The sequence below is a fragment of the Callionymus lyra genome, chromosome 2 (assembly GCF_982586985.1).
Source record: "Callionymus lyra chromosome 2, fCalLyr1.hap1.1, whole genome shotgun sequence".
Lineage (NCBI taxonomy): Eukaryota > Metazoa > Chordata > Actinopteri > Syngnathiformes > Callionymidae > Callionymus > Callionymus lyra.
The window spans coordinates 40,636,901-40,653,089 of NC_141819.1; the positions used below are offsets into that span (position 1 = coordinate 40,636,901).

The 16,189-nt window shown below is 37.0% G+C and overlaps 1 protein-coding gene across 1 annotated transcript; it reads right to left on the reverse strand.

The window, feature by feature from the left end:
- Positions 1-2,650: 2,650 nt before the first annotated feature.
- rabggta (Rab geranylgeranyltransferase subunit alpha) lies at positions 2,651-15,293 on the reverse strand. Its single transcript, XM_087785231.1, has 17 exons — positions 15,204-15,293; positions 14,950-14,985; positions 14,555-14,665; positions 13,536-13,660; positions 13,267-13,454; positions 12,941-13,198; positions 11,420-11,503; positions 11,247-11,329; positions 10,212-10,311; positions 9,424-9,525; positions 9,305-9,356; positions 9,149-9,237; positions 8,196-8,284; positions 8,005-8,121; positions 7,817-7,930; positions 7,640-7,727; positions 2,651-3,203 (listed from the first exon to the last, which is right to left on the reverse strand). The coding sequence occupies exons 2-17, from the start codon at positions 14,950-14,952 to the stop codon at positions 3,055-3,057; spliced, it is 1,752 nt and encodes a 583-aa protein (XP_087641357.1). The 5' UTR covers positions 14,953-14,985; positions 15,204-15,293; the 3' UTR covers positions 2,651-3,054.
- Positions 15,294-16,189: the final 896 nt, after the last annotated feature.

Consider the following 16,189-nt stretch of genomic DNA (forward strand, 5'->3'; position numbering starts at 1 on the left):
CTCAAAATGCTCATTATACTTTTTCGTTTAAATTGCTGTTCTAATTTTATCTATCAAACATATTTAGAGACACAATATAGCAGGAGGCTGTCACACTGAGTCTGGTTCTGATCGAGGTTTCTGCCTGTTTTTCTGAGCCACTGATGCTCATTCTGTTATATTGTTGTTTTCTCTTCTCTTACAAAGTTTAATTTGAACCGTAAAATGTTTCGAGATAGCTCTGTTTTGATTTGACACTTTAAATAAAGTTGAAATTAATTCAATCAATTTCAGAAAAAAAAGGCAGCAATGTCAGCAAAAGAGATCTACAGCAACTAAAAAATAAAAGTTTTTCAGAAAGAAGCCAGTAAATGTTTGCCAAGAAGTAAGAAAAAGAGTGAAACATTAGCTATTAGTAACAAGCTAACTGTAAACATGTTTTTTTTCTTTTTGCTAAAATACTTTCTTTTCCAAACTCCAAATAGTAACAATAGGAAATATCTGAATATCTGAATATGATCATGATTTTTGGCAGCTCTACTTTCATCTTGCTCAACTTTGGTTGAAATGCTTGACGGTAACGATGACTCACAAAGATGACGACTTCAGATTTCATCATCTTGTCAAACAAGATGTATCGAATCACTTCCATAACTTGAACAATCCAACACGTGTTGCAGTGCATTATGGGACCAACACTTTGAGCAGCACGTGTGAGGTTCACACTGTCTGCACCCGGAGAGAGTCGGACTAATGTGAGCGACGTCACCATCACTGACCGGTTCTGTCACTCCTCAGCATTTCTACTGTGTGAAGGGTCATAACTGCAGTTGCACAAGTCCTAACAAAGGAATGTTACATTAATCTTTCATGACGCACTCGGCTCGTTCGGACTTGAAATGAAAGAAAAGCTCTCATAGACGTGTGGCAACAGAAGTTTTAAAAAACAACAAACACGTTTAAAAAACTTGGAGAAAAAAAATCTGATGAACATGTCTTATCTCATCTTGTATCTGTTCCAGATTTGATTAGTGACGCTTCAGTGAGTGTGTGCTGAGAATGTTCCGTAAGCTTGTGACCTGCTGCATTAAATTGACCGACACTGGTGTGATGAACTCTCAGTCAGACGGAGAATATTGGGGCTTTAATGTCAGATGTTTACGTGACTGTCAAGTCGCAGGGGCAGCAGTTTAGGTAAAGAGGTCCAGGCACAGGTACAGATGCACTATTTAAAAAATATATTTTGTCTTGTCCTCAAGAAGTCTTGGTCTTGTCTTGGAAACTCTCTTGTCTTGGTCTCAGGTAATGTAACGTGCCACAAAAAAGTTTTACCATGGGTCCGGGGTTTAAAGTACTGGATGAAAAACTTATTTTGTGTTGCAGTTCAGGAATAATATGGAAGACTAACCTGTTTTTTAGGAAGTTAGAATAAATGATGCTTTTTGTGCAAGTATTAAGAAGAATGTAGTCCAATAGACTATAGAATATAGAATATATATATTAGATAGAATATAATTCTAATAATGAGAATTTGAAAAATGTATTTGGTTTAACCTTTGTGTTATGTCAGGGTTAAGGTGACCCGGTGGGCGAAAACAAATGTGTCTGAGGTATCCTTTGTGTTGTCTCCAGGTCAAGGTGAACGTCCATCCTGGCTTTTATAAATACATATCCAGAGGTGGAGGTTCTTAATCTTGAGACAAGACAACATGTGGGTTAAAAGACAATTTTACGAACGTTTTGATAAATTTAAGTAAGACTTTTAAAGACATCGTAGTACTCAAACACAGCACCGGAACTAAATACTACAACAACTTTTTTTTTACCCTGGTCTAGAAAGGCGCTTTACAAATAACTATTACTTACTTACTTATATACATTTTTGACACGTCTTTTGCATATCGTAGAGCTCACAAAATAAAACAGTAGAATGGTCCGGCTGAAGACGAACATGGAACCTTAAATGATTGTTTATAAGTATATATAGTATATATATATAAGTATTAATTATAAGTCAACAGTTGAAATCTAGTTCCTTCCAAGTTTAGCGACTCAATCCTGTGACTAACAGTCGTCACCAGGCATCAAATTAAAAGGGAGCGGCCAGACGGTGACAGAGAGATGACGACCCGGCCATCGCGAGGTCGCAGTGAAACAACAACCGCCGTCACCTGCTGACCGGCCAAGACTGATGTGCTGGACTCTATTCAGAGGTTCTGACCCACAGAGGAGCTTTAGGTACAGGAGCAGCACTTTGAAAGTTCTGTCGTTAAACACAAACTGTGAGACGATTTGTCCTCTTTCTGTATAGAAGTTGTGATCAGATCGAAGCACAGATAAACGTTAATATTTCCTGCATCAAGTGAAACAATAATAACCCCATATGCTGTTGGCTGAGAACACCAGCGACCTGTACTACGAGGCTGGAGCAAGAATCAGAGACCATTGTCCTCAGCTGGATCTGTTTGGAGAGACACGTCCATGCTGGAGATCTGATCCTCGTACAAGTGACGCAGCATCTTGGGAGTCAATACTCAACATTCCTGCATCACCCGAGGTCGAGGTCTGGACGCTCCCTCTCAGACCGAGTGACATGTTGGTCATCCAGGAGTGGTTCTCTGTGGGCGGGGCTCAGACGGTGGATGAACAGTCACACGTGCAGGACAAAAAGTAGATTGCATTAGTTTTTATTTGTGATGACACACACTTTGACATTACGACCACTTAAGACTTCTTCATGGCACATTGTGAAGAAATGTTGCTTTAAAGATCTTCACACTGAAGGCTTCGTGTTGCTTTGAAATGTTGCTCCGTTAATCTCTTCGAGCTTTTTAAAATGCACTTGTGTTCAAGTTTTCTCTTAATTTGATTTGATACATTGTGACTTACTTCAGTGAGACATTTAAAAACACCAGTGTACGTTGCATTCTCTTCATCATGCATTCATTGACTCCCTTAACACTGACTTGACATGATTCTTCAGACACGGTCCAGCCATTTCTCTCCTGACGGATAAACACATGGTTGTGAGTGACAGGTGAATGACAGGTGAGTGACGGGACGGTGTGGCGGCGATCAGAGCAGGAGGTCGGTGACGGAGGGCAGGAGTTTGGAAAGCTGCGACTCGACGTCGGCGGTCTGAGTGACGGGGTTACCGCGGAGATCCAGGCGCTTCAGCTTGGGGCAGGAGAACAGCGGCCGCAGGACAGCCAGAGATGATATGTCTGAGAGGCGTTTGGGTTAATGAATAAACATCGATAAACACTCTTGAGTTATGAGGAACATTTTTCATTTCATTCACCTGACAAGTTTAAAAAACCTCTCATTTTAAGATATTAAAAAGAAAAATTAAAGGTTTCTTACCGAATAGGGAAGAATTTTAAAATCATTAAAAAGTAATTCATGCATTTTATTTGTCTTAATATCTTACCTTTTGGTTGACTCTGGGTCAAAGTGACCCGGAGGTCTGAAAACAAATGTGTTTGAGGTACTCCTTAAGTTGTCTAAGGGTCAAGGTGAACGACCTCTCTGGTTTTCACAAATAAAAATGCAGTGGTGGAGGGTGTTCACCTTGATCCAGAGACAAGAGAAGGGATACCTCAAACACTTTTGTTCTCAGGCCTCTGGGTCATCCTGACCCTGGGATAATACAAGTGTTAAATATAAGCCTTCTCAGGACATTCTTTATATTCTATCTCTGATTCCCGTAGCAGGGTCACATCCATCCATCCATCTATTAAGCGAGTAGCCTTCTTCTATTCATCTCTGAGGCGATTGAATCAAATAAGACATTATCATTATTATTATTATTATTATTTTCAAGTTTTCAAGACTTCAGTTTTCCAGAGTAACGAACAGAATGCATCTATAAAAATCAAAGGCGACGAAAACAGTGACCTACATTTAACCAGGAAATCCTCAAAAGAAAGCATGACTGCGGTCAGGCGGCAAACGCTGTCAGCTCTTTAAAAAAAAGGAATGAACTATTTCAATTCATTCTTTTCTCCCCTTTTGGGTACTTCTGTAGTGTGTGCATCGTTTTAAAAAGTTGTCATACTAATGGTTATTATTTTAGTTAGAAATTGTTGTTCATCTTAGAATTATGTGTAATGTTTCATTTATTTATTATTATTATTATTAATAACACACGACCACTGCTCTTTGACTGAACTCAACACGAGTCCGTCAACCCTGGACTGGATCTGGCAGACGAGGGAACGTGACAGGAGTTGGAGCTCGAGGGAAACTCAGCATGAGAGCAGGACCCGGGTCGGAGCTGATATAAAACTGGGTCACCAGCTGTTGAACCATTCGCTTCACCCAGAAAACTGCAATGTTTGTCAAATTATTGACTCTTTTGTTGCTTAGTGTGTCCTTTAAACATGCCTGAAGATGCCTTCGTTGTAAACATTCTTCTTACTGTACTGTACTTTAAAAATACTGATATAAAACAAATATACACTCAAATTACTCTCTTACTTTCCTATGTGTTTGCTTGATTTTAAATCAGATCCATAACAAAGTAAAAAAAAATGAAATAAATGTCCAGAAGTAGTTAAAGGATGGAAAGCTTAAGGCACACATCGCTTTAAAAGTTGTTGCTATATCAGATTTCCACAATTTTTACTTGATGTCAAAACTCATGGACCGGGAATTAAATACTGTTAAAGACAATTTTGTGGCAAAAAAATATTCAGGCCTATACCAAAAATAGCAAAAGGAACACACGTTTCCACCCACACCTACTACAAGTCACATGATACAACAATCCAGAATGACTTTTTATAATCCAGCATTACTTTTTCAATAGTGTGTCTTGTATTCAATGTAGTGATGTATTGTTGAGGCTTCATAAAACAGTTGATGAGGTATCATGATACAGTGTCTTAATTTTGAAACACCACTAGATGTCACTCTCTGTTTAAAAACTATACCAGGTTTCATTGTATTAGTAGATCAGAGCCAGAGATTATAAAGCAGAGAGTGACATCTAGTGTCGTTCAACTGTTTGATGAAGCCTCATAAACCCATCACCGCTAGTTAGCCAAAGAGAAACTTCTATCAAGCACCAAACCAACATTCTAAGAATACACACGAGGAACATCTTCTCCCAAAGACAACAAATATTCTATCCTTTTTCTAGGAGGAAACCATTAGTCAGAATTCCCATTCCATGTTGAAGAAAGATTTATAGAGCAGTAACCGGCACGATGCCATGCTAAAAACAAACAAGTCTTTGTTTGTCGAGAGAAACTTGCCAGAGCACGAGAGCGACTTTTGTGCATTAAATCAATTGCGGTGGAATTGTGAATAAACAACAAAAATATTTCTGGCAGCGACCTCTCGCACAAAATTAGCAAGAGCCAGTTAATCTGCTGCTGCACAGACAGTTTAAGCATATATATATACATTTATTAAAGCCACTCGATGACATCACGAGCGTGCCAAGCTCATTAGTGCCGTTAAACACAGCAGGGGAAGTAAAGCATGAAGGAGACTCGAAGATGTTCTCTTAATGAAGTCGTCGGCTCAGTCAAACGCTGTCTGCCTTGACTTTTTAGCGCTTCAGCTGAGACAAATCACAGAGTCTTGTTAGTGTGGGGTAGTGTTGTTTTTTTTTAACTTGCCAAAATCAGTTGCGTGTCTGCAGTGAGACAATTAAGACGAAAAAATAATTAGGACTGTCTCATCTTTCGCTATTGATAAAAAAACAAAAACATTTTCAAGTGTGAATCCCCTCAGTCAAGCTTTTGCCGATTTATTTTATTTCTCTATTCACATTTTTGTGTCACCTTCTTGCTTCTCCTCTCTGCTGAAAACACCTGGATAACCTCAAGAACAAGGTGACCAGATGCCAACTGAAACTAGAAAGTGGCTCCCTCTAAAAGCCTTCGATTTAGCAGCACGACAGACTCCCTCGACCATCTTGTGGAAAATGTCAACAAAATTTCTGTCTCTTCCATCAGTGACCTTCATCTTTCACAGGTCATTTGAAAGGTTTCTAGGTACATCACCGCACATCATCAATCCTGGGAGTCACCACCCCACCTCCAAGGGACTTGTTGTATAAACAAAGCAGGGGGTGATTACAGCTGGCTGGAGGAAGTGAAGCCATTATTATGTCGTAATGGATTGATTTGAATTAAACACTAGAAAAGACAAAAATAAATAAATTAAGTTGTTACAATAAACTACAGTGGTTCTTCGTTTATTGCATGGGAAACTTTCCGAATCCATGCCCCTTGCAATAAACAAAATCTGTGATGTGGTGACCATTTAAATTTTAGACTTGATTAAAACAACATTTATTTAACAACATCTAATTTTAATTGCAAGCTCAATATTGCATACGAGGTGTCATCCCTCTCAATAACCCTCTCAACTACAGGGACCTGAACAGCTGCCATAATGCTTTGCCGCCCAGCCAACCAATAACAGCTGTCGATTACTTTTGACATTACAACATAGAGGTAGACTTGAAATACATTGTTGTAGTGACCAATCAGCCGTGTGCAGAAAGGCATCATGGGAGTTCACTGTTTTGTTGGTATAATTGGTAATGTAATTAGTTTCTTCCCTTCAAGTTATTCAATTGTGTTGGAAGTTTATCTGCAGTGTATGAACAAAAGGCAAAAAAAATTCAGTAGTGTGAAAAAAAAAAAATTCGAGACCACAGAAGATGAACCGTGCTGTGGCGAGGGACCACTGTATACCATAAATATATAGTTTCTAAGATGATTTTAATAATGCAGCTAAAAAAAGCTCTAAACACTAATGAAAGCCCTGAGTGAATAAAAACATTAATGTCAAGCCTTTCTGACTTCTTTTGATAAAAAAGTGGCTAATTATTTCCTCCATCCTCAGAGAGCAGCTGAACACCGTGAAATTACCAAATCCAAAAACCACTCCCAGAAACTATAATTGAAATTTGAGGTGTACACCTCATCTAGAGTAGATGACACCCACCAAACTTGTCACTAAATGTCATAATCCGAGTAATAAAAGGCCGCAATTTTCTATAGACTATGTTCTGGGAGAGTGTGTGCAGTGAGAGAGTGAACTGAAATACTCGCTGACTCTCTTAATTAGGGAGAACATTTGAAACGGAGACACACAACGGCAGCATAATGCAAGGCAGGATGTCTCTCTCTCTTCCCTCTCAATTAAGTTTCATTCAGTGAGCAGAGTTCACGGATTTAATAGAAAGTTCATCCCAGTTCAAGCAAATGAAGGGGTATTTAGATCATTAGAATGTTGACCTTTTGTAAAAGACTCCTTTCATGACCTTATCTATTCACTTCTATTTAGCTTAGCTAGTCGAGTTCTTTAAAAAAAATTAAGTGCTGCTAGCTTAGTTACTCGGCAACTTACATTTTTTAGACAGCAAGTGTAACTAACTTAACTACTCCATAACTTTACATTTTTTAAAGTTTTGCTAGCTTAGCTTTGCAATAGTTTAAAATGTTTTGGTTTTGTTAATTTAGCTAGCCTAGCTTAGAAAGGTCATCAATCTCAAAGAACCAACTAAAGTTTGCCACTTGCGGAATTTCTGATTTGAGCATTTGAAAGAGAATTGGCATCTTGAGAATGTCGACTTGTAGAACAAGACTTGTTTCATAAAAGTATCTTTTTACCAGCAAAATAAAATTACTCAGGATACTGTTGTTCTTTAGCAGGACTTCCTCCAGCTTGGGCAACTCATAGACCCCCTCCACAGTTTCAATGCAGTTGTCTTCAGCCTCCAAGACCTGCAGAGGTGCCAGATACAAATTTTAAAAGCAACCATAAACAACCCAGATGGGGCTGATAATTGAAATACAAATTGCATATTTATAACCTGCAGGCACTGCAACATGGCAAATTGAGGGGGGAGGCGTCGCAGCTGGTTAGAAGACAGATTGATGTGGGTAACCACTACCAGCTGGTCCAGGTGGCACAGATGGGTCAGGTTCTGAGAGGGTACACAGATGAAGAAATGGCTTGACCCCTCCGCTGCCAAACACCATCACATTACGTCACACAAACCTTCATCGAAATACTGAACACACGAACTTCAGCGTACTCCATTTTCAGAATGGTGTTTTCAATCATGAACTTGCTGCACAGGTCGCTGTAATACGCTGAGCGCATCAGATCCACTTCCTGTGAGAGACCACGAGAGGAGAAACATGCACCATCTCTCCAGATCAAGTATTTTGAATGTGGGCTGCACTCACTTTGAGCGTTTGGAAATGCGCAAGAGTTTCCTTTTCATATCCGAGAGGGTCTAGTGCCCTCATCAGGAGGATGATGGTCAGTAAACACCCTGGCAGAGACACAAGAGAGGGTCAAGGGCATATTCAATGACAACTTGACTTACTAGCTGAGTCGTTTTACTGAATCTGTGCCTTTTATGTCTCTTTCATGAGCTCTCAAAATGTGTAGAAATGTATTTTAAAATTATCAAAGCGGTTAATTTAAGTGTCATTTTTATCAAAAACAACGAAAGTTGAAAATTAAAACTTGATTAACTTTATTATTAATTATAGATGTTTATTATTACAAAAACATTATTTTTTTAAATGTCTTTAAATGTTGCTAGTTTAGCTTGTTGATTACTTTGATTGTTTTTTTTATTGTTGTTAGTTTAGCTAGTTGATTTTTGTAAACGTTTTCTAGTGTTGCTGCGGTCTGAGGAGAAGTTGACCACCCTTAACACTTTTTTTAACACTAGTTTTTTTCTTTTAATAAACTGCATCTTATTAACTAACCAAAGAGGTAAAAATATTAAAAGGTAGGATAGTTTAACAACCATTGAATATTTTGAAATAAATGCATCAATATATTTAAATCTGCCACCAGTTAAATTCCTATGATGTGTTTACAACACTGGCAATAAAAGTTTCTGATTCTGATTCTGATATCAGTTTTCTTGTTACATGGTGGTAAAGATGGAAATCATCAGCTCTATGATAAATGGCACTGGGATGACAATCATTATAGGATAATATTAAAAAATGTTAATGCCGGGATTTATTTACATGCAAGGTATTTGTCTTCCCACAAAAAATAAAGTTTCATGCAAGGTGGAAATGGCACTGGTTTTATAGAATGACTCTTCAGGATCACTTCTTTTAAATAGTATTTTAAATAACAAGTGTCTTGAAATACAGAGTTCAGCAGAACTTACACTTATTGAGTTGCTCCAGTTCCTGAAGCTGCTGACAAGACTGCAGCTCCGACTGCAACACTGAAGTCTTTTCCACTGACAGTTCACTTCTGTTTACGAGAGGAGAGTTTAGATCAAGAAACTGAAAGCGTCGTATCGATGCATGTTGGGTCATACTTGAAAAGCTCTTGTCCAGTGGCAGTGTCGCGACACCAACTCTCACTGCGGCCTGTGGGCGAGTGAGATGTCCTAAATAAACTTGAAAATAACAAGGAATGTTTTTGAAAGAGTGTTACCTGCGTAAAGAGCCCAGTCCTTGTGTGTGTGTTTCTCACACCAGTGCACTGACAGATCATGCTCAGTCGTGATGTCACTGATCAATCCCGCCGGAAGATCACATATTTGACTATTTGTTAAGGGTTAAAAAAAAACTGAAAGAAAACAAAGTTAAGACAAGAGTAATAGAAAATGTGAGGAAGAAGCTTGTATAGATGTGTAATAGTTACACATATACAAACATAGAGTTCATCCATCAGGGCCTTCTGTTGAGGTTCAGATTATAATCTGGATTATTGCAGACCTTAATTTTGTTTTATTTAACTATAAAAACAGCGTCTGTTGCTTCAAAATCAAGGTAACTGTTCAACATATGTAAAGTAAAGTAGCATCAAACACTTGTTTTGTATGGCACGGAATAATTTCTTCAATCTACTTCCTCTACAACCTACAACCTACACATCTACAACCTCTGGGTCAAAGTCAAAAAACATGCTTTGACAACAGTGATGGGAATTTCAAGTGCTGCCAAAAGATTCTTATCCGCTTGAGCCATCTTTTAAAAGTTGTGACGGCCCTTCCGTGCCAAAAAAATTGATCGAGGACGCATGACAGCGCACACTTTAATTCCGGAGGCTGATAAAAGAGTCGCATTCCATTCCAGTCCATTGATTAAGGCATCTCAAACATGCACGTCTCTATCGCTGAAACATAAATGCCCATACAAATGAGTCTTTCAGTCAATGACCTGTGACCCTGATCACTGTTCAATCAGATGCATTGGTATCATAACCTGGTCAAACAAAGGATATCCAGATGGGACTGTGTTTGAACTGTGGGTGGAAGCTCCTCCACTGCACTTTCTGTGGCTGACCGTCCAGCAGCAACAACAGGCCAGTGGTCGGCACCTGGAAACCACAGAAATACACAGAGTCAGAGACAACCACTGTTTTGTTCCTAAATGAAAATATTTGGTAGATGGAAAAAAACATCTGCCACTGAACTGATAACTGACAATGATCTGACTTCCCCTGCTGCCAACTAAGGTCAATATAAATAAAAACTCAAAGTTTAGATATACATCTATTTAAATACAATACTTTACCAAAAAATATTTTTTATTTTTTGTGTGATCCTACTTCACAACTCAAGAAATAGTAGTTACTCATAGTAACTTAAGTTCTATTCATTTTGTTATTTGTTCATCTCAGGTACGGCCAGGGTAAGGGGAGCATTTGCGCCCCTTGAGTAGATTTTTTGCGGCCCATAATCTCTATTATTAACCACTTATTAATTGTAAAACAAGCTTTTTACCAAATGCTAACTGTTGACGCTAAGTAACAGTCAGTCTGGCTGTAGATATAAATACTTTTATTTAGAACTTTATTTGCAAACAATTGCATAAATACTGAAAACATTAAGTTTTTGTATTTGTTGGTTAAGAAATCTAACTAGGGAGTGTTTTGATTTAGTTATATTTTGGACACACTGACATTAATATTACCCTCTCAAACCTATAGTAGATTCTGAGAAGTTCCTTTATGCTGCTCAACATAGGTATATATATCAAATACTTTATAATTTTGTCACAGTAGTTCCCAGTAGGAATTAACTACAGTAACGAATTGACTTTGCCAAGCAACAAAATTGTGTTGCCAATTTTGTTGCGTTGTGTTGTTGTGTTTTCTGTGCAATGACAATAAAAGAAAGTTTAAAGTCTAAAGAATATGATTAAACACAAAGGTTGAAAAATATTTAAAGGAAATAATAATAAATAAAAAGGATGAGTGTGTTTACATTCACTCGTTACATGATCGGATAAGTCGCAGTTGCGAAAACTCACATTGACAGGTCTGGAAAATGCGACAGCAACTCTTCCATCATCACGACTGACGTACACACAACTAATCATCTCCTCACGTTGAGCTGTCGAGGACAAAAATCAATACACCGTGAAGATCTCCAGAATTATGTACAAAGGTTTGACACAGGGGACACCGTGACAGGTGTACTTACCTCTGCCGAGCAACCAGCGATAATAAAACCAAGCGCTCTGATCATTGGGGTCCGTGAAGAAGGCATTCTGGACCAGCTCGTATTCTGAAACAAAGACAATTTTTTATTAACATGCAAATATTCACAGCTTTTGTTCAGTTTTGTGTTGCAATTAAACTGCCGGCCACTAGATGGAAGAATGCTTTACAACCTCCATAGCTAAAGGACCAATGAAATCCCACAAGATCCCGGCGATGACAGAAGACGAGAGGATTCAGTAGACTCTGACTCTGACGTTTAGACACATTTTTGTTTCGATACAAATAAAAGCAATTGTAACTTCATCAAGAGTCACGTGGTCTATAAATTCTGCAACACCAGTCAAGTAGTCAAACAATACTACAAATATATCCTTGTTTCTGCAGTATCACAATATATTGTATCGTTATACCTGTACCCAGATATGCATCGTGTACATATTTACAGATTCTTTCCAATACACTTTCAATTACAATCTTGTTCACTTGATTTAATGTATATAAATACACTGTTTCGGTCAAATTTATTTAAAATAAAAAATAAACCTGTAAACTATGAGACCATCATGTTGAAAAACAAGTCCAGAGCTCCTGCTAATTCAGCCTTAATGATGAAGAGATGCATTTTTCATGCACTTAAGGTTGGCTTTTTTGCCAATCATGCCATTTTATTCGGCCTATTTTTATCTGAAGGTTGGTCCATGAATATAACACCGACATTTAATCAGAATTCAATTGTACTGACACACGCCCTCGGCTTTTCTCCAAAATGTGGCATTGAACTGAAATGCAAAGTAAATGTTTGTATTCATCATCATTCATCTATTCAAATTATAAATTTTCCTCAGCGCATTCATCCATGCTAATTAACGAAAAGAGAAAAGAAAATCAGCAGACAATTTGAAAGCCCAAAACACTCTAAATGCTTTCAAGTCACATCAGAGAACACAGCCACGAGGTCACATGCTTCAAAAGAATACAAACATTAGTAATGAAAAATGGATCTGAACTCATCCAACCTGGTTTTTATAACGTTATTTATGACATTCTCTATCACATGAATTGTATTTACATTGTAAATCAACATCTTAAATATACGTAAATATGAAGTATCCTTAGGGTCTCGAATATAAAAGTACATAATGCCCTCAGAATATTGAATGCTTGAACATTTTTAATGATAGAAATTAATCTCTTTTGTTATTTCCATATTCCATAAAAATGACAACATTTTATATATTAAATAGGCAAATAAAAAGGCAAATAAAAAAATATATTACTGAAATAAGGATATCAAACTCGAAGAACAAAATCAATAATTTTGAAGAATTATTCAGAAAGAAAAATAATTAAATAAATTATGGGCATTAAATTCAATTCAATAAAAAAAGTTTCTACATTTGAAATGTTAATTCAACCATTCAATACTCAGATGACACTGATATACTTCCATAAGGCACTTATGCAATTTTATTTAAAGAGCCAAAGACGCCAAAAAGTTTACCTTTTAAAAGCTGCTCTTCACACACGCGATGTGATTGGTTAGGAGGGGAAGGAGGAGGCGAGGCTGTGGGAGATCCATTTGAGAATGAGGGGGACTCTGGAGATTCTGGGTGTAGAAGAGGCAATAAGGTGCTCCTGTAATGCCAACTGGAGTAGTTGGAAAAGTTGGAACTGATCAGACGGTCGGTGAACTGCAGCTCCTGAGTCACAGGCACCTTCGAAACTTTCACAACCATCCGCCTGTAATCCCAACAATGGACTGATGGGGTGGAGGATGAAAACATTGTTAAACAGGTGTCATCATATTCACTGTTCTTCATCACTCACAGTTGCGGTCATCCAGGTTGAGACATCGATCACAGAGACTCAACTCTCTCGCCCAGTCTGGTCGGGGAAGGCGTGCTGAAACCCAACTTCGATGATGCCAGCTGCCGTACGACTTTGGGTTCACTTTGAGGCACGACTCCAGGAATGAAAGCTCAGCTTCGTATAGCTTTTGTACTTCATCTTCATTTCTGAAATAAATAAAGATTGAATTGGTTTGTATACACACACATACAAAACATTTTTTTCAATCAGAAATTTAAGGAACTAACTTCACAGTCTCTTGGTGCATCAGGATTTCTCTTCTGAAATTCCAGAGAGTTGCAAAGTCAGGATTAGAAGAGAGCAGCTGCTGGCTAATAGTGAGGGCTTCATCATCCATGATCCCATCTTTCCTCTTTTGCATCAAACATGTAATGTGACAAACAGTGAAAGGTTATCAAGATATCATCGTAAATGTCACAAAAGTGATATTTTTAATGTAACTGGACATTGTCCTTTTAAATAAATAAACTGAAACTGAAACAGTGAACTTAGGTCGATAATAAAAACATGTATATAATATAAATATTATTAATATGTATCTCATTATTTATGTTTTAGTCCCAGTTTTCTCATTTTTGTAAATTAATTTAATAAATAATAAATCATACGATTTTCATGAAAGGTTTTGTAAACATTAGCAATATAAATAATACTAGTTATAATAAGTAAATATGATGTTCTTTTTATATTATTAGTAATAGTAGTATAATCTTAAAACAAGAAAATAATTTATCTTAATAAAGACATCTCAACTTCAACATACTATAATTCTTGGAATGAGAATAATAAAAAATAAAAGATTTCATTTTATTTGATGGCGCCTTTGAAGACACCAAAGGACGTCTTACAAAGAATAAAAGCAGCACAATAAAAACATTGAAAATACACAATGAATCTTGAAGGATTCCATTGTTCCTTTAACTGCTTAATGACTGCAGTTTCATTGCTTTTCAACCCCAAAATGCTGAGAATAACTGAATGTATTCTATTTTACGCACACTTTATTGAACTATAAACCATCAAATAACTATGATCAAAGTAAAATATTTGAAAGATTAATTTCATCTTATGATTTTACACTCCTTAAAGCTCAAAGACACTTGTTTTTTTTTCATTTTACATCATTTAACCTGCACAATTTTAATGTGTGATAGCACAGAGGTTTTTTAGTGCTTCAAGCAGTTTTGGCCTAATTTTCCACAATATTGAAAAGTAAATATAAAAGATTTCAAAGGTGTCACAGTACCTTTGAAAAACAGGCATCCCTGGCAGCCACATATATCTTTAGTTTCCTCTCACGCTCCTTCTTCTTCTCCTCCTCTTGTTGGGCAGTAGATTTGACCTTTACTCTGCCGTGCTAAACGTTTTTTTTTTTACAAAAAGTCATTATAAGTTTCCATTTCACGAAACTTTAGAAAAAAAAACCGTGAAGGTGTGTTTCAGCAAAGTTTAATAGCAGTAACAGATGAGTTATACATACATTATTTTCTTATTATGCATGGCTTTTAATGGTACATTTAATTTATGATCATATATTAACCAAACGAGTTTGCAAAAATATGATCCATCACAGCTTTAAATGTAAGAATGTGTCAGTATAATTCAATCGATTGCTTTGAATTTAAAACAAAACATACTAACCATGATTGTTGGTTCTTGAGCGACTTCCTCAGATGGCTGTGAAAGACCCAACGTAATTTTAACCGAACACATACATTTTACATGGAATAAAAGGATAACATTGTCATTATTAAGGCAATAGAGGGACAGAGACGTGCAGGAGCAGCGTGATATTTCCAAGTCAACATTCGTTCAATTTATCTACAAGTATGGAGGAAAACGTTGAACTCTAAAAATTCAACTAACGTTCAAAATATGACTTGAAAAACACCCACCTTTATGGGTTCCCTAGTAGTATTTTTTGAACGTTTGAATTGTCATGTCATCAGGAATTCCACAACAATCGGCACTTCCGGGTGCGTGAATATGACGTTGACGGTTCGGTTGGTGTGTCCATGTTATCTTCTGCTGCCCTCTAGAGGAATATGATGTGAATAACATGATCGTGTCGAAAGAAACGCGGTTGAAATCGTCAGGAAAACAATTCTGCCATAAAGTGGACGCCGGATTATTTTTTAGTTTTTGTCATTTTGTGTACTTTTTAAAACAGTCATTCGTAATAAGACATCAACATAACCTTTGATTATTTGGAAAAGAAGAAAGGAAGAAAGGTGAATTAAAATGAAATCTTCTGGCGGATAATAATCAACAAACTAATGTAAAAATATGTATATACTTCTTAATGGTGCATTTTATCATGTATATAACTGAGAAAATAACACATATTTAACCGGATAAATACAATTCTCAGTTATTGTTAATATTTGGAGGTGTGGTCGCTCAGCTCCTGTTTATGACATGTTCAATATTTTCAATCCCAACATTGAGGCAGTTATTGATTCTACTGCTTCTTTAATGACCAACCACAAAGGAAAGAGCACCCAGGAGAGTGACGTGAACCGTAAAAAAAAATTCAATTTCTCAGACCTCATCAACAGAACCAGGGATAATGACCTGTTTTGTTTTTTTGTTTGTTTTAGGAAAGTCTTGTAGGTTTGTGGTTATTAATAAATGCATGTAAGAGTTCTCAATACCCATCCACCACTTGTGCTTATTGTCATGTGCCGATTGCAATTATAGTAAGTAAGTTATTTTTAAAGTGCCTCTCAAGTCCAGGGTCACAAAGCACTTCAAAAGTAAAACAAAGTTAAAAATACAAAAAAATGAAAAAACCTTCAAGGCCAAGACTACATAGAGAGAAACATAGAATTTCCAGAAAATCAAGGAAAAGCCTGCACAAATAAGAATGTCTTAAGATGTT